General features: G+C 43.3%; 2 protein-coding genes across 4 annotated transcripts in view; one reads left to right on the top strand and one right to left on the bottom strand.

Annotated features, from left to right (window-relative positions):
• The window catches only part of LOC143694378 (uncharacterized), a 470,045-nt gene that overhangs the window by 134,423 nt on the left and 307,969 nt on the right, over positions 1 to 27,653 (top strand). The gene's annotated exons all lie outside the window — the stretch shown is intronic.
• ESRRB (estrogen related receptor beta) overlaps positions 1 to 27,653 on the bottom strand; it is a 127,823-nt gene that overhangs the window by 25,033 nt on the left and 75,137 nt on the right. For all 3 annotated transcript variants that reach the window (XM_077180519.1, XM_077180520.1, XM_054634005.2), the window contains exons 2-3: positions 15,952 to 16,361; positions 6,864 to 6,980 (exon numbers count right to left, since the gene is read on the bottom strand). In XM_077180519.1, the coding sequence (XP_077036634.1) occupies positions 6,864 to 6,980; positions 15,952 to 16,361 (527 nt within the window). The remainder of the gene's footprint in view (positions 1 to 6,863; positions 6,981 to 15,951; positions 16,362 to 27,653) is intronic.

Raw genomic sequence — 27,653 nt, 5'->3', positions numbered from 1 at the left:
GAAAATAGTTGGGTGTGGAAGATAGAGTCATCAAGATGCCACTCACTGCTCCCAGAGATCCCATTTCAAAGGACAGGGGGTTGCCTGTCTGTTTTTAAGCACAAAGACATTTTAGAGAAAGAAAAATCATTTTTTCATTCTCGTTTTTCATTTGGGTACCTCCAATAGTGATATATCTGGCAGCGGCTGGAGGCAGAGCACTCTATAAATACAAAGCCATTAAATTGCACACAGCAGCAACCTGATCGGGGCTACCTTTTAATTTCCTGACATGAGCTGGCCACTAACCCAATTACCCAGGGTCCCCGGAGGAGCCCTCATCCTTCCCAGGAAGCACAAAGCAGGAGCCCAAGCATATTGCAGGGATGTCAGCTGAGCTTTCACTGAAATCAAATATCTTTTTGAGAACACATGGTCTGGAAGAGGGAATGGGGGCAGGAGGGAGAGGCTGCTGGAAGCACTTTGCTCCATTGAGAGATTCTTTCACTTGAAAACAGAAATTAAACGCCCTCCATTTGGTTACATTGCTGAAAAGGAGCGCTGCTGTTGATTCAGTTATCTGGAATTTAGTAGAAGATGAAGGCAAAGTTGTAAGTGGAAGCGGTTTGAAGTCACCAGTGCTTGGAACCCCTTGCTCAGATATGACATGACCACATCAAATTTACAACATCACACAGCCAAGTCTGTCCAGGATGACAGATTTTATTCCTTGTGAAAAATTTATGACATCAGCAGCCGGTAAGGGAAACTGAAGAGTTAGGAATAAACACCAGGGCAATTCCACTGAGTACAGGGTTTCCTAATCAGCCAGGGTCTTGAAGAGGAAATGGATTTAAGAGATAGCTGCTTCTGAAATTTGGAGATTACAGTCTCACAATCTTGGAAGTGGAGGATTACCTCCAGCATTCACAGAGATGCAGGCACTAGATAACACAAGGGTTACCAGGTTATTGCAAGTTTCTGGGAGGCAGGGTATTCCCAAAGACACCAGGGAGACGAAGGAAAAGGGAACAGGAAGATGAGCTGAATGAACTTTGTGACTCTTCTGTAGACTTCTCTTGCCTGTTTCACTGCCTAGTGCTGCAGTGTCAGTATCCGCACATTCCAGCAAACTTTACATCAGAAATTATATTAGACACATAGAAGTCCAAGAGCTTGGGAGATTTGTAGCATAGAATTTGGGTTCCCCGTTGAATTCAATTTTTGAATGTTCTCTAGCGTTTCTTATTGAAATGCATTGGGAGCAAAGGAACAAAACCTGGGCAAGGAACAGTTGTACCTGAGCTTACTACAGCATAACAGTTTTGGGAGGAAAGAGAGCCATGCAGATGAGATAAATCACATGTCTTTACTGGATAATTGCCTAACTTCTCTCTTGCTGTTAAAAAGCCTCCCTTTTGTGCACCCAGATCAAGATTACATATCCTTCTACCTTCCTTCCTTTTATTTGTAGACTTCACCCTCACCACACAAAGGTGATTCTTGAGAGCCAGGAGGCAAGGCCTGAGGACAACTTACCTTCAAAGACATTCAGAGTGGGGTAAAACACCTCATACAGGGCAGGTTTCCTACCTGAGGAACCCCCTCTCCTGCTTTTAGCACGTGCAGTGCATGTACTCCTGCAAACTCCTATCTTCTACTTTCTGAAATAAGGTATATCTGGTCTATCACTGGACACATCCCCAGGGTCCTTTCAGTCTTTGCTCTCTTTCTTGGAAGCCAGTCAGTGATGTTTGCAAGAAACTGGGCAGAAGCCACTCATACATCCCAGAAAGTTGCACTTGGGACTCAGTCATGAGCAGGACTCTGAGGAGACAAGTCTCAGCCCTGGCAGGGAGCAGAGGACAACTTTAGCAACATAGTATACATTACTTCCATTAAGAAGGAAAAGAAGACTCAAAGGCTGGGGGAATAATCAATGCTTTTCAATGCCTGGATGAGATTTTTTTTAACAGACATTTTCTTTGCTGTGTGGTTTTCTGCTGTGATGTGACACAATAGCATGTGCATGCACTTCATGAAAAGCATTTCATGACCCAGCTTTGCTTCCTTTTCAGAACTGTTTATGCTCTATTTGGGTCTCTGCAGATGTGCCAGCACAGAACAGGGAACAACACAGCTTTAGAAACAATACAATCCTTTGAAGAAAAAGTTCTGCAGAGCTTCCACAAGAGAAAGGGCCAAACAGCCAGACAACAGCCAGTCTATTCTCTTTGGTGTGGCTGCCTCTCCTCCACTTGCCTGTCTGTCATTTCCAGCCAAAGATGAGTTCTATAATGAGAGGCCTTGATTCATTGCAATTCACCTGTTATCCCCATCCCTCTTCTGATGATCTCAGAACATTTTCCTTTCATGGGCAGTACTTCATCTATGTAACGAGGTTTTTGTAGCAGGAGACTGCAGGGGTGGTTTCTGTGAGAAGACATCAGAAACTGCCCCTATGTCCACTCCAGACAGCTCCAAAATGGACCCACCACTGCCCAAAGCTCAGCAATGCTGGTGGTGCCTCTGTGATAACAAATTCAAGAAGGGGTAGAAGCTGAGAGAGAGGCATGAGAAAATACAGAAGAAACAGGCCTACAGATACCAAGGTCAGAGAAGAGGAGTTGCCACAGATTCTGGAGGACTTGGGGTGCCCCAGGTTCAGAGAGGCAGCAGAGGTGTGGAGGGCAAAGTTATGACATCATATTTAACCAGCCAACCAAAGTCCAAAATGAATCCTCTAAGCCCACATACACAAGCACCATGCCATCTGAAATTACATCTGCCTCTTGAAGACAAACAAATTGCTGTACAACAGAAAGTTTATGGGTGGCTAGAGCATGAATGACAACGGTATATTCTTCCTAACACTGACAAGGTATATTGAGTTTTTAAAAGAGTTTTGAGCAGCCAAACTGCTGAAATTTCTCAGTCTATCATTCCAGAAATCCAGGAAGGTCTACATCTACTCTGTAGGGCCCACAGTAAAAGAACTACACTTAGTCATTGGAGGCACAAGAGACACAGCGATGGGAGCAAAGAGAGGCCATGGGCTGGACCAACCCCAGGATTCCCACCTCTGAACAATGCCTCTCCACTGCAAGCTGCAGGGCACACTTCTCCTGCACTGGCCATCCCCCCACACCAGACATAATCTTCCCCATTTGGGGTGAGCAGTATCACTGGTTTCCCTGATTTTTGCAGAGCAGAGGGATATGCAATTCTACTAGACAAAGCTGTGAAGATGCCCATCTCCACTGCCTGCAGGCTGGTGGTGCAGCAAGGCAAAGAGCAGCAGAGCACAGATTTTCAGGGGACAGTGCATCCCTACAAGAACACTGGGACTGGAGTCTGCTGGAATGCTGGACTTGAGATTCAGCAGGTTCCTATAGAGCCTGCTGGGCTAATTAATGCTCCCTTGGGGCACCCTCCAGATGGAAGGGGAAAGTGAGAGACAGACAGCCAGACAGGCCAACACTTCAGACATCTGAGCCAGCTGGGCTCCATGGGCAGAGCTTTCTGCTTGCCACTTTCCCCAGTGAGTCTTGCCTGCTCTGCAGCACCACACCAGGAGAACCTGAGACAGCAAAGCTCTGGTGTCCGTGCAGTTCCCTTGTTGCAATACATTGATCAGAGCTCTCTTAAAGAAAGTGGCCTGGATATCTGAGACACCTATTGATTGCTCCATTGGCTCTCTTCCTGCCCTGATCCTCATTCACTCAGCATTGCCTGAATAACCTGCATGTCTATGTCAGGGCCAGTCTCCCTGGATCTTAAAGGGCTGCATTCACAGCTTTCTGCGCAGCTGCAGCCTGCACAGGGAGAAGAGATGTCTGGTGACCCTTATATGCAGGCCCCAAGTGGAGGATTCAAGTCTCCTGCAGCATCAAGCTGAGCATTTCAAGTGCAAAGCAGACCTTGAAGTCACGGTTATTTGTTTTTTGCCATCTTTGAGTACTGTTGCCTTCTGCTTCTAGAACAAGGTAAAGCCACATGCCCAACAGGCAGGAGATGGCATCATGTATGGCAACAATAATCAGGAAAATGAGAAAAAATCATGAAGCCCTTAACTAATTACTAATGGAATATCATATTCTTCTTGAGCAAAAGCATAGTTTCTTTACCCAGAAAATTTATCCCCCCTTCCTTATCCCCACTGAGTTACTAGCCCAGTGGCTTGCCCAAGGACATTAAGGAGAAAACTGAAGAGAAGAACTGATTTCTAGATCTTGCCTTTAACCAAAAGACTGCTTTTCTCCAAGCTTTTGATAATCAAGCAGGACAGAGATCATGGCTTAGCAACCTTCTGCCATGCATGAACCCAGGGATGATGAGAGAGGTACACCAAGGAAAAGTAGAAAGGGGATCTATTAAAAGGGAAAATAATCATAATCCAAATATCAAGAGACCTCTTGTCTTAATGAGAGTTTGGAGACTACAGAATAGGCTCTCTGGGGAAACCGAAACATCAGGGATTCTTAAAAACAGTTAAACTACTAGAATGGTACAGTTGGGAGCACTCGTGCCTTGGCAGAGAAAAAGGATGGATGAGCTAATAGGACGACAGATCAGAGATGGAAAAGACCATTGAACCTTTTCTAATCTGAAATCCCTTGTCAATTCTGCATTTTGAGCAATTCAAACAATTATGGATTTGTTCTTTCTAGAAAATCTTGGCTCTGTGGAGACCAAATCATGTGACACCATTTTTCTCCCTTCTTGGATTTGGCTTTTAAAGATGTATATTGATTGAGTTCTGTATACTAATACTTTGTGCTTCCACCAAGCTTCACATAAAGTTAACTAATTGGTCCTCACAATTATCTTGCAAAGCAAAGCAGTATGACCCTTATTTCTCAGCTTGGGATACTGAGCAAAAGAAAGAAAAAAAGATGCCTGCCCAACATCACTTGACCACTCTCTGTTAGGACACAGGACCCCTATTTGCAGATTGCTAGGGTAGTCTCCTCTGCTCTTCTTGATATTATCATGTGCTCTTGTATCCCATTGCTATCAATAAATCTTTATGCTGTATTTTCCACAGCTCTAAATATTATGGGCAGGATCATAGATACACTAACATCAATAGCAAACCACTCTTCCCCAGTGACTTTAATGATGCCTGATCAATCCCTATATGAATAACTTAATACACTTCAGCACAAAAGCAGCCATAGAGTCAAATTTCAGTTTGCCACGGGTAGTATCCCACAGGGTTTGGGAGTTCAGGCACAATGTGGTACGAGTGAATTTACACTGCTTTCCAGACTAACTCTGGTCTGGAAGGAGTTAACTGTTTTCACAGAACTTGGAGGCTAAGACATAAAACCCTTCACAGGACCCTACTCTGAACAGTGCTGAACTCCCAGAACTGGAAGCAGAGATGCCAGCACACCAGCACTGCCCCTGTGACTGCTCCCCTAGCTGCCAGCTCCAAGAGGCTCAACTGCTCAGAAGCAGGACAGCACAGACACTGGCAGCCAGCAAGCCTGAACCTGTGCAGCTGCTCTGCAGAATGCCTGGAGCCACTACAGGCATTTAAGGTTGTTTGTGGGATTCATATGAATAGGCTACAGTGCATTAACAGCCTGCACTGCCACTAAAGCCAGTGTCACCAGTGTATATTGGCTTTAGTGGGTAGTGGGATACACCCCCTCCCTGAACTACCACATGAAGAGAAGCAGGTTTCCAGTGGTCTCTAACTACAAAGCAGGTGCCTCCCTCCCAGTAGGAGATCAAGATGCTCTGAGCCCACCACCTCTACACCTAGGTCAGGAAGGGCCGAACTGCAGAAGCTTGCATCTCCTCCCGTGGTAACTGGTATGCTCTAGAAGAAAGATATTTAACCTCAGAAACTACACATCCATCAAAGAACAAAATGGGTTTAAGTCTAATCTACATTCTTAACAACACTGGCTGCCATCAACCTGCCTCTCAAGAAATGAGAGAGCTCTAGTGAGAAGCAATACACACTCAACTGACATTGTACAATTTATTACCAGCTGCTGTGATGTTATGACCTGGAAGAAAGTTGTATGCTGGCATCTTGGCTCCAGCATACAGGACTCGTGCATAACCACAGCTGCTTCTTGTGGTTAAGCTGAGAGGACCTCGCTCTGCTGACACAGTGATGCAGAGGGCTATGTGCAGTGTTTCTCCTTCTTTCCCCTCCTCCCCTCACTGCCTTTCCCAGAGGGACCCAAGGGAAACAAACCTTTAAAGTCAATCCATAAGAATGTGTTTAATTGCCACTGAATTCCCTGTGGTTCCTCTTGAATGGACAAGGATTGAAAAGGAGGGTGTGGGAGGAAAAACAGCACAGGAGAGAAGCTGAACACTGCTCAAAGAGTGCTGAACAGATCAATAGGCTGAGCAAAACACAGCCTGAGTATGCAGAGCAGGGGACCCACAGCTCCCAGACAAACCTGTGCTACCAACCATCTTCAGAAAGTCTCCTGAGTGGTAATACAGGCAGACTTTCATTGCACACTGTGGCACAGCTATGAATTAACTCCATCCTTCCCTTATGAAGAGCTGCCAACCCAGTAATGAGAGCCTCTCCTCCTCAACACCAAAAAATTACGAGAGTGCAAGAAGAGAAACACCCTCCAGCCCAGGGTTCCTTTGGGAAAGGAAAGGGCCTGGCACCACCAGTTTCCAGTTGTTTAATAACAGAGCACGAGAGCCCTGACTAGAACCACTGTCCTCTCTGGACTGCCCCCTTGGTCACTGCCCATCCTGACTCTCTAACAAAGCCTGTAGAAAGATACATTCAGAAACACAAAGAGGGCAAGCATGTAGTTAGCCTGGGAGATTCTGCAAGGTCTGGAATCCCAGACACTGTTGGGACAGAGAAAATTTTCATTCTGTCTCTGTCTTACCTTCTTTTAGCATCCCCACTTTGAGGCATTTCATGAAGCGACAGGCCTGACAGGACTTGCGCCTCCGTTTCGTGATCTCACACTCATTGGTGGCCGGGCAGCTGTACTCAATATTCCCTGAAAGCAAACACAGACATGGTCACCCAGGAATCATGTTCTCCCCATGGATAGGCTGCAGTGCCCAGATATTTCCATCACCATCAGTCTGTAAATGTTGCATGTTTGCTCATTCACTTACACACACATCCTCTGGGACTCTACCCTGCTGACCCAGCCAAGGGGATGACAGCAGTGCTGGGCTTTCAGGCACGTGTCCTCCAGGCATGTCATCATCCCTTGTGCTGCACCCCTTGAAACCTGGGCTGCTCCCTGAAGTCCAGGGATGAGAGTGGGAGCAGTTCAGTCATTACTAGAATTTCCCTTGCTGCCAGTCTTGCTCCATGTCTGTGGGATGGATGTCACCTGCCCTTTCTTGTCCTGCTTGGGCAACCAGGGAGCTCAGAGACAGCATTTTCTCCTTTGCTTCCTCCTGCCAGCTGGCATACTACAGGTAGCAAGGAAGCAATAGGTCTGCATTGAGAGAGGTGGGTAACATGGCCTGTAAAATGAACATGGGTTCTCTGTGCAATCTTTACATTTTTATTTTATTAGTCCTTGTGTACCTGCTGTCATCCTCTGCACAGGATTCTTTCCCCCTTCCCACTTTCCTCATTCCCTTTTATTTATGATCACCCCTCAACACTGCCTATAAGACAAAACTAGAAAGAAGCACCCCAAATTTATTTTTAATCACATCATATTTTATTATAAGCCAAAATATAACCAAAACAGGGATGCAAGGGTCTGATAAAAGGATGTAAGTGGAATTATGCTGGATCACAGTATAAGACAACAATTATTTAGTACTAGAAGACAACAAACAGAATCCTGCCATTCACTTTGAGCTGATGTTTCTGAAGAGGGCTGGGCAATGTTTGCTGAGGAGCTGGACTGGAAATCTAAACTTGGCACTGATGCATTGACAATGACAACACATTTAAGGCAGTCTAGTTACTGGTAAATCAGGCAGCACTGAAAAAGGTACCTAAGCTCTACATGGGTGGAACAATAGAAAAGCTGGTTTAATGATTTAGAGTAGGAAACTGAGGTTTGAGAGTTCAATCAGACCTGTAGGGAGAAGTGTAGGTAAGAGCTGAGAGAACACACAATATGGACTTTGTATAGCATCAGATTAGAAGTATAGTTTACAGTTTAGTAATACTGGGACAAGACTTGATTTCTATTCCTACTTTTCTAATGGATTTTTGTGTTTTGTGCAAGACCTTCCCTCCTCTAAATAAAGATCAACAATCTGAAACATATCAATCTCTGGGAGTGGTTAATAGACCTTGGGGTTCATTAAGCTATTGGAAAGCCCCTTGGATTTCTGAGTGGAAAAACAAAGCACAGAATCAAAAGAAAGAAAGCACCATTTGATTTATCTCATTATTCTTGGCCCATGCTGAGTGAAACCCCAGGAGCACCCAACTCCCAAAGCCTAAAGGTGGTCAGCCTACTAGCTATAAACATTCTTCTTCTTGCTTCTTGTTTTGTCATAAGACTTGCAACTTCCCCTAAGCTTCAGCCCAGCCACCCCATTCCTCTCACCACTGCTCATCTGCCCCCAAATGCAGTTTGTCAGCAAGAACAGAGTGTGCTGCACAAGTTGCTTCCACTCAGGCTGTATTTCGTCATTGTGCAGCATCTGAATTTCAATAGCCAGCCATGTATCAACATTCTCAGAGAGCTGGAAATTGAGATTCAAGCTAGATCTCAAGGTAATAAACCAATTCCTGTTCTAGACACAGAGCTCCAGCACATTACAGACCCATGAGTATGGTGGCCTTGATCTCATGATCAGATACTTGCCATGCCCCGCACAGGAAGGAACAGAGCAGGAGCAAACCTGGGAAAAATCTCAGACACAGTCTCACTTTTTTTTTTTGCCTTTGTTTGAATGCCAACCTTTCTGACCAAAGACATGATCAGAGCTCTGGAGAGATACTAGATTTCATGTTTTGTGGTCCAAAAGCCAAAAATTTGCCCCCTAACACAGTGACACTACAGTAAGGACGCTGAGCCTTTATAGCAGTGGGAGACAGTGACAGCTCTCATCTGGAAGCTCAAGGTCCCTCCATAGCGTCAAGCAGATCCCCAGGCTTCCCCATGCCTCTATTCCCTGGATCCTTTGGCAAGCATAGACTGGAAGGAGTCTACAAATCCTACACCACAACTAATTGGGAGAGTGTCAGAGATGTGTAGGCACTGGTTACCCTGTACACACTCCATGTGCAGCTCGAATAAGCAGCTCTCAAACACGCGTCTGTGCTGGGATCGTGATTGCTAAAGGAGCCTCAGAGGAGCCTGAGCACTGGGAGTTTTATCTCAGGCCCCAAAAGATGCTGTGCACTGCAGAGATTGAGAGCCACAGCTGGGGGCAATGCCTGCCATTACTGCAGAAAGCAGGGGCATCACTAGGGAAGGCACAATCAGCATTACCCAAGCAGAACTTGACCAGAAAAAAACCTGCCATTTCCAAAGTTTACCAGAGTTCTCGGGGGTTTTTTTGGGGTTTTTTTTTTTTTTTTTTTTTTTTTTTGTGTCTCAATTTCTTTTATGGGTCCTGGGGCTGGCTGCCAGCACAGTGAGTTGCTCACAGCTCCCTGTAATTTCTGTAAGTGCCCTGTGATAAAGTGATGAGATTAACTCATCGAAATTCCAACAGTCTCCCAGTGGCTGGCAGTCACATCACCAGCCCAGCTGCCAGCACAGGGCCCTCAGAGAGAGCTTCCCTTCACTGCAGCAGCTGGGCATGCTGCAAAGTCCTGCAGAAGAGTGTCAGCACACAAAGGTGCACACAGACATGGACAACTCTGTATGCAACTACAAAACATGAGTGAAGTCTCTGTGTGTCATGAACTGTAAATTATGTGCCCCAGAAGGAAATGGGGGGGAAAAGGGGGATAATTCAATAGACAAGGCCTTGCTTTGAGCTGTTGCTTATTAGAGAGATTTCCTTTACTTAGAAAATAGTTACATTTGATCTTAAAAAATGGTAGAACCTCAGCAATGCTATGGCACAAGATTTACCTTAAAAATGGTAATCAAGTGGTAGGTGAACAGATCAGAGTTTGGATTTCTTGTAGCCTTCATATATCACCTTGGAGGTCAAATCACTTCCTCACCATGTCCTAGTTTGCTCATCTGCAAAATGAAATGAACACCAAACCTACCTTCTGGAGAGACTGTGAGTCTTTATTCAATAAGGTGTAACTGTACTTTAAAGCCCTTAGATGAGAGATGCTACAAAACAGCAAAGGACTATTAAAGTGATAGATCATGCTTCTTTATGCTGGAGAACTGCAAAACTGCCCTATTGTCTGCAAAATTAGACCTCTGACTGTTAAACAATTTGGAATGTATTTTTTAGTGCACATATAATCAGTAGCACCTGAAAAAACTGTACACCAAAACTTCAAGAGACCCTACATTTACCCTACCTCTCTGGAACAGGATGGACTGGGAAGACAAGAATGCCTCCTTGAGCTTGGGGAGCACAGAAAATCCCACCCATCTCCTGCTTAAATTAGGGATAGGGGTCTCAGGGGAACAGAGCTTGAAATCAGTACAGCACTGGGGACACAAGCCACTCCCTGTTGCTGGTTCTACCTTTCTAGAAAGCTTTTGTGCAAGGAAACCCAGGAAAGACTGGATAAAAATAGCCAATAAAGTCCTTAAATAATTTTCAGCTTCTGTTTGCTAAAAAAAGCCCATCTTGCTTTTTCTTGTTTCTTCTTCATTGCTCTTCACTTCAATTAGTCCTTCTAGCTGAGGCATCACAGCTCAAGCCCTGGTGTGAGGAGAGGTACTTTGTGAAAATCAGAGGAGTATCTCTCAGTGATATGCATGAGGTAAGAAGGGTTATTTTTTAAGCCTCAGCTTTCAAATAAAAGGATTCAAATGATGCTACAAGGAAAACAGGATACATATAGGTGTAACACCAGCACTGTTTGCCTCCTCAGGGTGGCACACCTGCCTCCTGCTCACAAAAGAAGGCTTGGACATTTCACAAAACCTCACTCAAATCAGCCTCCTGCTTGCACAAGCATGCAGGATGGGGGTTCTGGGGCTCCCTATCAGCAGCAAATTTGTCTATAGGGTTTCAGGCACAGAAATATTTTACAGAACTTCCACAGAAAAGATCCTTCTGCACAGAGCTCGCTCTACAGATGTACTGAGGCAAACAGAAAACACTAGGTTAATACAGCTGAGGTTGCACTGAAGATGGTTTTTTAGATTCAACTGATCTGTGAATAGTAAGCAGCAGCCAAGCACCAGATCATGAAATACTGCACTTACCCTGGGTAAGCTTTAGAAGTTTTTGGAAAGCTGTGAACTCCCACCTGAAAAGTAGCAGGGACATTTCTGAGAAGGACAGGACAGGACAGTGCCCAGCTGATGTGGATGCTACTGTAGGGACACAAAACCTCCTTTGTGAGTGTGGATTGCAACACTCTTCTGCTCAGGAAAACCTCTGTCAACCACTCCTCTTCCTAGGAGCCACTCCAAGCACCACAACAAGAACCAGAAAGCCCTAGAAGACTTTATTACAAGCCTGTTATAAATCCCTACAAGTCTTCTGAGCTGCAATATCCACCTTTTAAGCCCCTTATTGGTGTAAAGAAATCCCAACACAGCAGTTCTGTTGCTACACTCAGCTTGAAGCTTGCAAGACTCAAGCTGAAAATCCACAGATGCAGACACTTTGCCTAACACAATTTTCCTATCCAGAAGATGATGGTAAATGTGTCTCTTTGAATCTCCAATGTTTTGCTGAGCTTTGAGTTTTTATTCTATAATATTGGGTCATTTTAGAAATAGCCTTTATTTTCACCATTTGAAGATGAAAAATAGATGCAAGGTAGTTACAGTCATGAGTATATTGAATAATAAAGGACTCATATTGTTACACCGCACTCTTATTAGTCAATATTCAAAGTAGGCAAAACTACCTACTAGTTGTAACAATTAATGAACAAAAGAGAATGACAATATATTTGACTGATACATAATGCTCTACTTACTGAGCAAACTATTAAGAGAAGGAATAGACTTTGATTGAGAATTTCTATCCTGCAAAAAAATCCAGTATTTGCCTTTGTCTAAATTTGGATGAAAGGATTCCTTAGGATTTCCATGAAACCGAAATTAAAAAAGCTTTTATTTATAAACATCCAGAACTATATTTTATGTAACAGACTCATTCCTTTACATTCAACTAGTATGAAATCTTTCATTTCAAATCAGACATCTCTTGAGCACCAATGGCAGCACACTTAAACATGTCTGAACTCAGATTCTCTCCTATCTGCACTAGATTGCACATTCCACAATATTCACAGTCAGGTGAGGTAAATGCAAACTGCTACTAGAATATAATCCCATGAAACAGTACAATGATAGAGAAACAGGATTAAAATTTTGTCAGCCTAGCTGAGACTGAAAATGCTTCAGGTCAGTTTAGGATTTCTGACTGCTTCAAAGCATGGGAAATATAATCCTGGGGTTCAAAATATCATGTTCAGAGAGAAAGACCTGCAGCCCAGGGATGTGTTCTCTCATCTCACCTCAGGTTTTCATTTTTCTGTCTCAAGCATTGCCAACACTGCAAAGTGGAAATGCCACACGGGTTTCCAGGCCTTGATCCTTGGGCAATGTAACACAACATAAGAAAGGACAGAGGTGTGACACTTCCCCATAATCTGTGGGACACGTTAAGGGTGTGTTGGGTGATCCTGTCTTCCTGTCCTAGCTCAGGAAAACCAAACACTCCATTTCAGCTAGAAGGGAATCAATGGTTTGGATTCTCCTGCCTACTTTTTTTTTCTCCTATCATCAAAATTTTTCTTGAGGAAATCTGACTTGATAAAAATTCCACTTTTCTTTCGAAAAATCCTACTGACAGAAAATTCCCACACAGCAATATTAGTGACCTCAGAGATATTCAGCCATGTCCATGCTGGCTCTCAGTCTATCTTCTCCCCATCATTTGAAAAGCAGCAGCCCTTGTGCTGTCCATGACAACCTGGCCTCACCTGGCCAAGTGAAAGTCAGCTGCAAAAAAGTCATCATGCTTACAGAAGGCCTGCAGCTTGGATGTCCCTTCTTTCTGCTGCTGCTAGAGCAGCAGAGAGAGTCAAAAGGCCATTGCAAGATACTCTTGCCTCAAGATATGCAGGTTTTATGTGAGTTAATGCAGCTTAAAAAACTGTAATAGGCACGAGGTAATTTGTAGCGGGGGGAGAGGGCAGGGCTAGTGGGCAGTGGGACCTGATATGAAGCTCTGCTTCATGATCAGGGGTGTCTAGATAGGGCAGCAGTAGTTTAGTAACTCAGCACAGATTCAGACCCATTTTATGGCAGCACACTCGTGTAAGGCCAGCAGAGTAAGTACTGTCATAGTATTCATGAGTTTTTCACCTGTCAGTACTCAAGCACAGAGAAGGGAAGTGGCTTGTCCAAGACCACAAAAGCCTGATGATGAGTTTACCTATTCCATCTCTTGAGCATCTGGGAAGTCCTGGGCTCATTGCTCCACCTCAGTGCTCAAACCATTGAGTCAATGCCACTCCCGCATACTGAATCATGGCAAGATTTTGGTACTAGGACACTGGGAAAGCAGTTATACAACATACACATCTGCATCCTTTCTGCAGAGCCCACATCAGTGTTAGGCAGCCTGGATGAAGATGTTTCACTTTGTCTGTTAGATGCTTCAAACAGCTACTGAATATAATAAAGTTGCAGGATAATGGAAATGCTTTCCTTTTGGAAATGCTCTTGCCACTCGCCTCCTCTTTCATTTGATCCTTAAATCCTTTCCTCTGCACACCCAGGGCTATACTTGGATATCACTCCCACAGCAGCAGAGCCCTGGGAACAGTGCATTTTCTTGACTCTACCAAATTCTGCAGACCTGTTTGCTGCCCACTTCCTTGGGCTCAGCCTTCAGCACCCTAGCTGAAATTGCTCACCTTCAGGCACAGCACACTTGAATCTCTCTGAGAAATAAAAGCATTTTGGTACCTCAGTTGCCAGCCCAAGCTGATGACAGGGTGAGAGAAATTTCCACTTATTCCTTTCCCCGCCCCACATCTGCTACATGTTAACAGGCAATCAATTAGGGAACCACAGGGAGAAAGAATATGGCTCTGCTAGGGAAAGGAAGATGGAGGGAAGCACTCTCCCCTGTTGGGATTCAGTAAACTGGCATATCACCTGGCTGATACAGGCTCCATGTTCTGCTACCATGCATTATTTACTTTTGAAGAGTTTTCAGAGAGAAAGTTCCTATGTCTTTTTCTCCTTCTCAAGATCTCTTCTCCTCTGCCACAGAGTCCTCCAGTATCACTTCCATGAAGGGTTAATTATCTGGTCTTTCCCTGTATTAGAAGACACCAGGACTTTGCTTCAGAGTGCTACCTTGTCCCTGCCTGAGCACCTGAATGTGCCTAAAAGAAACACTAGGAAGGATCCAAGGGCTGGAGAAAGGATGGAGTCAGTGCTGACAGAAATGCAAGTAAAAGTTCACATTCAATCACAGAGATTCAGCAGTGACAAATCACAGAAACCCTGCCAGGGAACAGGCCAATGCTAGGCCTGTTGAGATGGCCATGGTATAATAAAGAAGGAAGTATCAGTGGGGCAGAGTAATTATTTCCACAGCTAGATTTCCACATTAAGGAGAGATATCTGAAATCTATGAAAACAAGACAGATATAGTGACTTTTGAGGAGACCTGGGATAAACTGCACCCTGTACTGCTCAAGAGTTGAACATCCCCAGCAACATAGTGTAATCAGATCCATTCAATTAACAAAGTGAGTGGTCTCTCCACATGTGCATTTCTTTCATTTCACAGGAGGCAAGGAAGTATTGATGTGGTGGACTAACCCTAGCCAGCAGCCAAGTACATGCACAGTTGCCTGCTAACTGTAGAGCTGCCTTCAGTCAGCATTCCATATTTGGGCAAACCCAATACACTTCCCACTGGCAGGTGAATGATCCTGTCCTTTTTCCAGTTAGTGGAGGAAATAAAGGGAGTATCTGTACTTCCAGGCATGTTTGCTCACATGGGCCATGTGTATATAAGTATACCCAAGCATCCACGGATATTGGAAGTTGTTTGGATGCACTCCTGCTTTTGATTATATTGTAGCTGCACATGTGCACATCTGCAAGCACACTTTTGGCAGTCAGGACACAGCCATGCTCCTCATATGTGAACTATACATGAAGGAGCAACGCACCGCAATTCATCTACACATGCGTGCATTGAGGTTTTCAAAATCACCTGAGGAATTGCTCGTCCTTAGTGGGGCTGACAAAAACTTGATCTTCTTCAGTGCCTAGTTTTTTTTATCTTCAAAGAATATGCATCTTAATGAAAAAGGTTGGTGAAACTGGAAAAAGGAGAAAAAGACTGACTATCACAAAAGTTCTCTGTCCAGATTTGTGCTGAGGTTTGTATGGATTTCATTGCTACCTATCAGGACTAGTAGGACAGTAGAATTTCTCTACTCTTGTAATGCTGGAGCTTTCACCTCAGGGTACAGATATGTCTACATAAATTCCATCTCTTGGCAGAAGCATCTACTCTTCAAATGGGCCTTAAAACACCATTAGAAGGCAAAGCACTTCCTGTCCAGGCCCTACTCCACTAGCTGCCACATTCTCATAGTATCAGTGCCACTAGAAGAGGCAAGAAGATCCACAAGTCCACATACCCAAATCTGGTAGCCAGTCAGGCATGGAATTTAGCAAAGGTTCCTACCATCACATAGTCTAACTCCATGTCCATGTTGATTTGGAAGGACCAGAACTGAGCAGGAGGAGAGAGGAAGCATACAAAAGGATGGAGAGTTAGGTGCATTACATTCATTCTCCCTTTCCCCCTTTTATACGACACCACAATCTCAGCAACATCTGGGGCCATGTCCCTTTATTTCTATGGAGTGAATGCCTCAGTTCGCATTCCTTCCCGCCATACCTTGAATAGTCCTCTTGAAGAAGGCTTTACATGCCTCACAGGAAGCCACGCCGTAGTGGTACCCCGAAGCAATGTCCCCGCACACCAGGCACAGCCGCTTGGGGATGGCATTGAGCATGTACTCGCACTTGGTGGGCGAGTCCTCCATGATGGCGCTGGCGCAGTCATCGTAGCGCTTGCGGCAGGACCCGCCGCCGATGCCCGTGCCGTTGAACATGGGTGGCGAGTCCAGGCCATTGGGGTGGCCCCCCATGGCCATCCCGTAGCCACCGCTGGCGTCGGAGGAGCCGCTTGGGCTGTGGTGGCTGATGGCGTCGATGCCAGAAGAGGGGCTGGAGGGCTCGGTCTTGATGAAGGACCCACAGCTGGAGGAGAGGTGCCGCTCCTCCGTGGCCATTCTGCCGAGCAGCCTGCGGGGAGAGAGCAAAGCACTCAGCAACCGCCTGGCCAAACCCCATTCCAGGTTTACTCAAAAGAGAGCCCTCCTTTTGCCACCTCAGTCCAACTCCAGTTGGCTCAGGAAGTTCAACCCCATGCAGGCTCTTCTTGAGGAATATTGGTACAATTGACTAAGACCAGCCCACCTGCTCCCCACAGACTCACACTAAAGACAAAGCTCTTCGTGTAGATCATAATTTCAGGCTCTTCACAGGCTGCAGTGCTGGGAAGGAGCATGAGTGCTGATGAAGCACAGTCTACCCAGAGCACCATCTACCCTGAGACAGCAGAAGGAAACAAGCTTCTCTGTGGCAGACCAGGTGAAAAAGGTGTTTGGTAGAGAATGGGCTGTCCTAGCTTTATGCAAAATGTTCAGTAGCATATTCTGCAGAAAGGACTGGCTCAGATTGGATTTTCATTTTTTCATTTGTAATAAAGAAGTCTTTGATTAATTTTCAAGTTTAACTCCTTCTCTCACTGCATCTCACCCTTTACCCTGCCCTGCTGCACTATCATCACTAAAAGAGGAGCTTCAAAACAGAAGGAAAAATCATCTGCTCAAAAAATCATCTGCTCAGTCTTAAATCTTAATCTTTCTTCTATTTACTAGTATTGAGCTTTTGCATGGCCACACAAATTCCCACTTCTTAAAGAGGGGTTATACTCTAAAATTTACGGAAAGAACGTCACCATTTCAGTTCAGGAAAGAACTTTTCAAGCATTTTGTATTTATTTTCATCACAGATAGTCTTATTCCTTTTAAAAGTGTTCAGTCTTTTTTTGGAAGATTGCTAAATGTTATGATATTTACAGCAATGAGTTTCAGGGATTACTTGTGCGGTGTATGAACAAATCCCAGTTTTATTTGCCTATAATATATTCACAGTCTGTCAGGATCCCTGAACATCTCCTGACTCTCCTTCTCAGGAAATGTAGTTTTGCCATGTTCTCCTCATTCAGCTCTTCATTATCTATATGATTGCTCTCCATGCAGAAGATTTTGCAGATCTCTTATCTGCTTCATCATCCATCTCTGAACTTCCTGTAGTCTGGCTATTTCTGTTCAGTCCAGAACAGAGTTCAATGAGCCAGCTCCTCAGCAGCATGGAACTGGCACTGTTCCATCACTTCTCCAGCTGAAGGTCTGGACAGTAGTCAAGGCAAAGACACGCCATTACCTAGTGACGTTACAATATTTTCGAAGTTATTTTCAGTCTACATATTATGTAACTCCTTGCACTGTTTGCTTTTTTCCCCTCTTTAAATGAAAACCTGAATTGTTACCATTTCTTCAACAAATAGCATTAGGAAGTTATTTAGTGCAACACTCCATCTTATTCCTGAGTTGCTACAGTTAATTTAGAATCATTTAAGATGTATGAAAAAATCAAATTAACCGTTCTGGTGTGCAATGTTTTTTTAATAGTCAACAGTGTATTTCATGTGCTACTATGCTGTGCAGGCCACACAGCCAGCTTTATTAGGATCCTCCGGAGTTCTTCACTCTTCCTTGGTAATTTGATTTCATCTGCAGTCTCATTGTTCACCCACTTCCCAGATCATTAACACATGGCTCAAACACCACAATACTGATCTTTGTGGGTAATGCATGTTAACCTTTATCATGCTGAAAATTGACTTCTCTTTCTTTTCTGAGTAGGGTCTTTGACACCTTTTAATTGATAATAGTATTAACCTGAGAGGTTAAATTTTCCCTTCAGCAAGACAATTTGTCAAAGGCTTTAAGAAAAACTAAACATGCATTTTCCTAATGACATGGCAAAGAATTCTGACTGACTTGAGATGCTTGACTTTTCTTCTTGGAACCTCTGCTTGTTTTAAAGTTTCCACACCATGGTCATGTGGGTAATTTCTATTTCAGTTTCAGCCTATTTACCTGTTATTTGTGGCAACTCCTTCTCCCAAGGATTCAAATCCATCAGGGGACAGGACAAAACATTCTGCGAATCAGCAAAGCTGGAGTGCACACTTTTATGTATCACATCTGTGAGTCTGATGATAGGAATATAGATGTTTGATATGCAGTAAATTCACGGTCCTGCATCCTTATGATCTCATTTGACCTAAGTATCTCCTAATTTTCCCTTCTCTGTTTCATCCTCAAAGTTTGACCTCATCTCCTATCTCTGGGATCGATCAGCCAAGTTTGTTTTTTGGCAAGACTGTTGACCTTGAGAATATGGGCAGGCATCTCACGTTCCTCAGCTGCTTTGCCTGGTGTTACTTGAGAGGAATCCAGGGTTTGGGCCCTCTCAGAGACAGTGTGATGAGTTGATAAATGCCCATGCTTTGCCCAGAGGGCCACAATGAACTAGAGGTCATGGAGCAGTTACAGAAATCACTGCAGGTGCATCCATCTCTATTCCCACAGGGCACCTAGACATATTGCAGATCTGGTCCAATGACAGCTGACCGTGTGAAGGAAGATGAACCTTTGCTAGCTGAGACTAGATTTTAACATCTCACAGCAAAGCTGAAACCTGCTGTGCAGGCTCTAGAACCTCTCCCTACCTGAGAAGTGCATCTGTCGTAAAGAAATGAAGATCACTGGACACAGCAACATGACATTAAGGTTAAAATGGAAGGCAAAATAACCATAAAACACTGTTCTGCACTGTGGAACTCCACAGTAAGAGGAGCTGGAGTTGTAATTTTCAAGATAGACAGAGGAAAGCACTATCAAACAGGAATGATAGGGAGATGACCTGTACTGGCAAATTCCATCAGTGGAGCCCAAATCCCAACTTCTGTTACTTAAATAGCCCAACATTCACAGATGACCTCAACAGCGCTTACCAAGGTACTTTCCTGCAGTGAAGAGAAAACAAAAAATAAAACAAACAAAGCAAAAAGATAAAATAAATTTTAGAAGAAGAAGAAAAAGAAGAAGAAAAAGAAGAAAAAGAAAGAAAAAAAAAAGAAAAAGAAAAAAGGAAAAGGAAAAAGAAAAAGAAAAAGAAAAAGAAAAAGAAAAAGAAAAAGAAAAAGAAAAAGAAAAAGAAAAAGAAAAAGAAAAAGAAAAAGAAAAAGAAAAAGAAAAAGAAAAAGAAAAAAGAAAACCTGGGGAAATAAGGAGCCTTCTTCCCCCAAGGCATGCAAACAGTGAGTGTTTGAGGGTGAATCAAGAAACAAGCCCCCTACATCCTTACAACTGAGGACCCTCCTGCTCCCTTCCAGCAGGCAGCAGTACATAGCAAGTTCTGGTTGGCTGTGAATGCATGCTTGAGAGCTAAAGCCCTAAACACGAAGAGAGATCAAAGATTACAGCTAAGGTGACTCCAGCCATTCCAGAGCATGTGCTTTTCTTTTCTGGCTTCTGACTTTCTGCAAGTCTCATGGAAATCCCATGCTGATTTTTAAATAGTCAGAGTGTCCCCTGGCAATGAGATACAACATCTTGAACTTCAAGAAGAACAGCTAAATGTTTTTTGCAAAGAGTTCAAAGTGATGAACAGCCATTTTGCTTGGCTCTAGTTACCTTAATAGGAATGTAAAAGGAGAGAGACTTGATCCAACTCTCCTCCGTGCTGGCACAGGAAACTCCGTTACTATTTCTGTGCCCATGTAACAGGCTTAGAGGTTCTAAACATTTCGTTCTTTTCACCTTTCCTCATCATAGGTCATTTCTTCTAATCCCTTTAGCATCTTTGTGGTCCTTCTCTGGATTTGTTCCAACTTCCCTGGGTCTCTGTTGCAGCAAGGTGCCCTGAACTGCACAGTGCAATGCTGCAGCACTACAGGGGAGAGTCACTCTGGAGAGCACACAGCCAGGAAGACATATGGACCAACGGAGCAGTAGCTTTGCCAGACATCAGGATGCACATCAGCTCACACAATTTGATAGCCTGTCTCATTGGGACCTCTCTGAGCATAAGCTACTTTGGCCACCATGCTCTGCACAACACGAAATTTGGAGATTCTCCTTGTTCCAAAGTAGACTCAGTATCATCTTTGAACTACCCAGTGCTAATTATCACTTGTTTTACCAAAGCCCATTCACAATGATCATTTTTTCAGCCTAGCTCTTATTTTTTTCTACGCTGATTTTTTTTAGTATTTTTTGGTTCTGTCAACTGCAAATTTGAGAGTGATCACTTTTACATTCCTTCCAGGTAACCAATGAGTATTTACAGTCAAAGCATTGTCCTTTTGGACATCATCTTTGCAGAAGGATAAAGAATATCTCTAACCCTTCTGTTTACATTCTGTCATTAAATCCATTATTCATTTCACAGGATTTGTATCAAAACCAATTTGATCTAATTTGCCTAATAAGATTTTGCACAGCTTTGTGTCAAAAGCTCATGCATGGTCCAGAGTCAGTCTATTCACTGCATTCCTTTTGCCCACTAATTATCTAATTGCATCAAGAAGGGTTATTGTCTGCTGTACTCCTGTTTCATAAACCCACTGCTGTTTATCACTAACAGTGTTCTTAGCCTTTATGTGCTCGTAACTGCCCTCAGAGGAGCATGCTCTGACCTCAGTGATTCTGGATGTAAATATACAAGTTTAGACCAAGTCAGGACTGTGCTTTAGGTTTTTATCCATCAGCGTTCTCTCCTTTGGGCAGCAATGTTGGTTAATATTACAAGTTTCCTCAATTCTTCTCCAGCCTTTCATCTTTTGCTATTTCTCTGCAATGGTTGGTATTTAGCCATTACAGGCTTATGAGTTTAATGATCTTTTGAGAACAACAGCAATAATAAGAGAAGGAAAAATTGCTAGATAGGGAGGAACAGAAAGGGACAGAAGACTGGAGTTATAAAATTAAGGCAGTAGTACCCCTGATTTTCATTCTTTTAAACATCAAGGATTTAAAGTTTGGGATTGACGCAGGTAAGGCTATTTTATTGCACATCCTTCTGGGTTATTTTTGCCTGAAATAGTAATTTGTACCTACATTCAGCTCTTTACCCCACTTATGGATTTGGAAATGACAATAATTCAGTAGTCTTTGTGTATAAGTGAGAAAAAAAATGTCCACCACTCACACCTGCTTAGCAGGACAGCCAGAACACCCCGCTTTGTAACAGAAGGTAACTTCTCCCCTCCAGGGGAACTTTTTATCAGCTAAAGGTATAGACAATTCAGTAACTTAATACCATCTGAGCATTGACATGCAAACGTAAGTATTTGACCTTCTACATTCTCCAAGTACCACTTGCTATTCCAAAACTGGATCAAAAAAAGTTTAGTGACAACACTGCTAAGATTCCTTAGTGTCTGAAACCTCATCTTCAACAGGAAATGCAAGGATAGATCAGTTCTATACTCCAGTTTCCTGAAGAAAGTAAGGAATGGGCATACATTCTGCCATGTAGTCCAGCACCTTCACCAGTATTTTCTGGATTAGTCATCAAGTCACCAACTCAGCATGTTGGAGATTTTCCACAAAAAGACTGAAATTATAATTAAAATGGGTACTGAAATACAGCTGTAGAACTAGTATCAGCTTATGGAGGGGAGAAATAGAAAACACTCAGCCCCTCCTCAGGAAAGATCGTCCCTATTCTGGGCACAATGAGAAATGTAAAAGGTCAGAAATGGACTTTTTTTTGGATGGCTCTCACACTGGATATGGATTCCAGACAGAATGAAATCTTGATTTTCCAAAGTTCCATAAACTGGAAAACCCTGCAGGAAGGATGGGGAGAGCTCGTGACTTCCAGGAGCCATATGGCTGTACTTGTGAAACTGTACTTCAGTCCTGAAGTTCTCACAGTAGATTTAAGTTATACTTAAATAACAAAATTATTGAACTGACAAAACCTGAGAAATCTGCCAGTAAAAGCTGCTCAGTTCAGGCACCAGCTTGTGACAAAAGCACACTTTGGATTGCACAGAAATTTTTAAACCAGTCATGGAAGATGAAAGTAGCTTTAATCTGCAGAAACACCAATGATAAGAGAGATAAAACATCCATTCTCTTCTCTGGTAGTGACCTATTTCTGCTCTCAGTATTTGTCAGTTCAGATGACACAAACTTGCATTACATGCAATGCAATTAATGCAATGCGCTGCATGTAAACGGGATTGCACATCATGGGCAACATAGATTCTGTGTCTTTTGTGAGCCACATGAGAGAGCTTTGCAATCCACAGTGGAGTGACAAACAATGTAGGTCAGCTTCTCAAACACTGGCTGCAACTCCAACAAGCCAAATTTTGTCAGGTGTTTTTTTTAGATACAGAAGACAGAAATAAATAACGTTTTCCAAGTGTCAGGCTAGATGTGACAGCTGCAATAACTGCCAGTGTAATTTTAGGCCACTTATGCAAAGAGTTAATGTCACAGAGCTCAGCCACACCTGTTGGTCAACCTGCTTTTACCATGGACAGCTCACAGACACACTCCCACTCTTGCCTCACTGAGAACACCCACCAAAGTGCTAGGGAGGAAAGGGATCAGTGCCCACACTACTTTCTCATGCTCTTTTACTCCATGTGGACTTCAAATGAGAGAGCCATCATTTAGAGACTATCTATATTGACAGCTTTTCTCCATTCAACAGTCCAAGAATAATGGGATCTGTCAATGTGCCACTTTACTCCTGTACAGTGGATAACTGTGGGTAACTGAGTCATATCAGGAATCTTTTCTGGGCTTAGTCTATCACACAGGAACATACTCTGTTCCCAGGACAAACTTAATTTCTCTCTGAGCATAGGCAAGAGCTTGGGTAGTACCAGCATGATGGGCATGATCATAAACATAAATACACCAGTGCATGTGCTTTAGTGATTTTTGTTTCAATCACAGTATTTTGCATTGCTATAAAGGACAAGAGTCAGAACTCAGCTCAATTTAACTATTTTTTTCTGGAGTACAGATCTAATTTTTAAGAGTTCTGCCATGTTTCCTAGTGATGGCCCCCTTTGGTTTGCATGGGTTATGCTCCTATTCTGTTGTGGAAACCCAGGCAGCCAGTTTTCAAGGCATTTGTCCATAATATGCCTCCCCACCCTCCTAATACTACATACTTGTCTTTGGACAAGCTAGTGCTCACATTCTGGCTATTACACAAATAGTACTTGCTTGTCTAATGCTCAGAAGATATTTTATCCCTTTGACCCATTGCATAACCAGAGCCCAGTTACATATCAGTAGATCTTCTCTAGCCCAAGTTAGCTCATGCTGAAAAAAGCTGCCACAGCAAAATGTCTGGAGGCTGCTTAATAAATAAAAAAGGCTCTCATGGGCAGAAGACATTATGGATTTCCCACTAGCCTTCATCCCTCTCCTCATTACTGTAATTTCTCTTCACACTTACGACAACAGTCTTGTTAGTAAACGGTAAAAAGTATTACACAGATGAAGTGACAATTAATCTGGAGGTGTGACACATATTATCAGTTCACTCTCTTATTAACACACTGCCTTTTGAAGGTATCTTGCCCTCTGGTGTACTAAATGGCACTTCCTCCAGAAGTGCTCTAGCACTTGAGCTAATGCCTCTTGCTTATACTTACTGCTGATAGCACAGCAGAACAAGGACAGGGTTGACTTGCTATTCACTATTTATCCAAATTCTACCACCACCCTTTTCCCCCAACATTATCATTCTGTGCTTCACATTTCCACTTACCCCACTATTCCTACATTCACAGCAGTTCAACAGTTTGCCTGCATACAGCAAAGCTGCAACTCAATCCCTGTTGAAATGCTCAGCTAGACCTTCATTTCTTCTTGAGTGTCTTTCTTTGTACTCTGCCTATCTAGAGTACTTATAATCTGTATCTCTCTAAGCACCTTCAGTGTCCTTCAGACACTTGTGAATGAGATCCATACACAGGAGGCTCAGTAGAGCACATTTCAAACACTTATACATCAGAATTTTTCTTCCACCTTCTCAGATGAGCAAGGAAAGGAGAACTTCTAGCACTGCCATTCATCTCACACTTACTTTTGCATTGCAGCCTGATCCAACATCTCATCTCTCAGAGACCTTTGACTCAGTATCCTCTCAGCATTTCTGAGAGAAATCTGCCACCAGTACAAATTTGTCAGCCTGCCCTTCCTTGCATTTCAAGATATTAATTGAAGACATCCCCCTTCAACCTTGCCTACAATTCATGGTGAACAGTGGTATGAAAAAAGAGAGACCCAGAAGAATTGCTTAATTTTTCTAAGTGTTTGGGGAAGGAGTTAGGATGGGAGATACATATCAAAGACATCAGCCTAGAAATAAATGTGCAAAGAGACTTAGTAATTTACATTTCTTTAGGAACACTAGCTTACTGAAAAGGAGGACTTTGGGTTTATCAAGACGAAATATGAACTTGAATGTTATTCAACCTGGATGCATTTAGAAATTCTCTGGGTTTGAGCTGGTAATAATTGTTGGGAAGGTTTCTCTTTCTTATGCTTAAACTACACACTACTAGTGTTGTAGTGGGATTCTGCCTCCTTCTCCCACCCTGGCCAAGACAATGCAGATAGATTAGATGGGCTTTGCCTAGACTCCACCTGTAGCTCTGAGAGAAATCTATTACTAAGTGCCTCATCATTAGAACATTGCTCAAAACCTGTCAGATCTTGAAAAACTAACTGAAATTAGTTCCTCATAAATTACAGCATAGGAAATAACAAAGGGAAATTAGTGCTTTTTAATCTGATTTTTTTTTTTTAACCCTGACTATTCAGAAAGTATTTCTAAGATGATATAGTGGCAAAGCAAGGTGATTGTGAGTAACTGTAGAGCAGGCTCTTTTTCTCCTAATGAGTACCACAGGTGCAAGGAGAACAGGTTACACAGAAACAGTGGCTTCCTTCTGCACACCTTACACTGCTCTAACATACAGGATTATCCTTAGCTACCTATTTAGAATAACCTCATGGTTCAGTTTTGCTGAGTCTCTAAACTCTCACCTTTGGTAAGTATTTAGATCTCTTAGCATACACTGCATATATTAAGTAGGCAGATGTATCTGACCCAAATTCCAGCTTCTGGTCCCCATAACTTACTGTAAATCCGTTTCATTCATCCATCTCACGGACTGTCCCCATTTCCTCTGACTGACAAAGCAGCTTCCCATCCACTCAAGTCTGATCTTACCTGAGGCCCACATTCTTACTTGCCTGAACCAAGAGATGAGATCAACAAACTGCTCACTAGACAGAAAATGTATAGCAGATTAACACATCGTTTTCCCCAATACTCTGCAAAACTTACACGTTCCTTTCCCTAGATTAAAAAGAAAAAAAAAAAAAAACCAACAAAAAAAAAAAAACCAACCAAACAAAAACCCCCTAAAAATCTCAGTTCGGTCAAAACAAATTCTGAAGCAAAATACTTTTAATTACTTAGATTTTCCTCACAAATTGGAATCACTGTAGGAAAATTTAACTAAATGTGATTACAAAAACCCCACAGAAATAATCCTTTTATCATCATCAATAGATTATTTTCTCATCCCATTAAGTTTTCACTTTTCTCTGTTACTTTTTCTGGATATGAAAGAAAGGAACACAAGCTTGCAAGCTCCTTAAACTTGGTTTCTCTTCCTCTTCCATTCTTTAGCATCCCTGCTAATGGTTAAGCAGAAGATAACACAGACATAGCAAAGCAGACAGACAGGCAGACAAACACCAGCAAAGAAGCTATACAGCTGCTTCTACACTTTCATATAGTACCTTTCTGAGATAGCTTGAAATGTTACATAGCTTCATTCTGGAGGATATCTGTGTATGCATAAATTTATTATGCAAATACACATAATTCCCTTCTCTCATATCTCTCCTTTCCTCATCATGTGCATGCACCTAGATACCATTCCAGTGGCTTTGCTACAGGAGCCAAACGATGACTTCATACTTCCTGATCATCACTGTGAGTGGTCAGACCTTTATAGCAAACATAATGCAGTAAAGCAAAAACAAACAAGCAAAAACCACTGCCTAACCAAGCCATATCATCTGCAGTCTGCACCTTGAGGCACACTCCTCAGTCTATCAGAGCATGGGAGGAAGAAGACCTCACATGGTTTTACGCGTCTGCAATCTGTCCTAGCCCATATTTAAACTTGTTCTCTCTCCAGAGGTCAGGAAACCTTTGCTGATGCAACTAGGAGGGAGCCTGCCCTCTTCCAAGTAGGGACCCAAAAAGAAGCAAATTTCAGCAACTGACGGCCTGGTGTGACCCAAGTGAAACCAGCCCACCCTGACGGCATGTCCTCCCCGCTGAGCTTGTTCCCTTTGCCCTTGGAATGCTATCACTTGTTATCACGCTGACTTCTCCAGATGGGGCATTTTGGCTATTGATCTGATAAATAAACAGCCTGCTCGCTCGATCAAAATGTTATTTTGCATTTCAATTACTGTTCGCTAATGCAACCTTCATCCCGCCAAGAGTGCTGCTGGCAATGACACTCGACCTGGCACAGGCGGTTGCAAGCAAATTCGGCAGCACCCGCTGCAAGCACCTAACGGGATTACCAACTTCCATTAGATGCACAGAGAGAGAGGATGATGAACAGACAGGAGAGGGCTGAAGGGGAACAGACACGCAGAACAGAAGGTGTGAGCAACCTGGCCAAGGGGTAGAGAGAGGCAACAAGACAGCTTTACCAGATATTTTGACAGTGAGAGATCTTGGAAGCTAAAGACTTTCCCTCCAGTGAACAACCCCAGCAGCTCATAGCAGATAGACTGAGCTCTCTGTGTGTGAGCCATGCAAGAGTTCACAGCAATGGGAAATAGAAATCGATGTCTGCTGACCAGCCAGCAGTGAGCACTGCAACCCATCAGGGCAAACAGGGTCAATTCTAAAGCAAGTTCTGAAGCCTAGCTCCACCAGGGTTCAGTAGGCCCTAGAGATACACACAGCATTCTGTATCTAAACTTGCAGGGAGAAAACGCTCTTAATCCTTGCTGGACTCTTCTGGGAAATATGACTGCCTCTGGAGAATCTGGTGGTGAAACAGGAAGAAAGGGGCATCCAGACATGTTACTAAAATCTCTGGTACGTGTTGATCTCTAATAATTCAGCACTCTGTTTGCATCAGGGAATCCTGTGCCAAATCCACAGACTGGTTTCACTCAAACCCTGTCTACAACAAGAAACAGAACACAAATACTAAGTCAGCGAGCAGCCACCAGCACTGAGATCAGGCATGACCACGTGGTTATGAGACACCTTCTAGTCCCAAACTCTTCTGGTCATCTGACATACTTCACCAGGTGGACCAGACTCCTGCATCATGCAGAATGTACCTTACCCCCTTTCTTTTTCCTATATAAA

The sequence above is a fragment of the Agelaius phoeniceus genome, chromosome 6, assembly GCF_051311805.1.
Source record: "Agelaius phoeniceus isolate bAgePho1 chromosome 6, bAgePho1.hap1, whole genome shotgun sequence".
In the NCBI taxonomy this organism is placed as follows: Eukaryota; Metazoa; Chordata; class Aves; order Passeriformes; family Icteridae; genus Agelaius; species Agelaius phoeniceus.
This window is presented reverse-complemented; position numbering and strand designations above follow the sequence as displayed.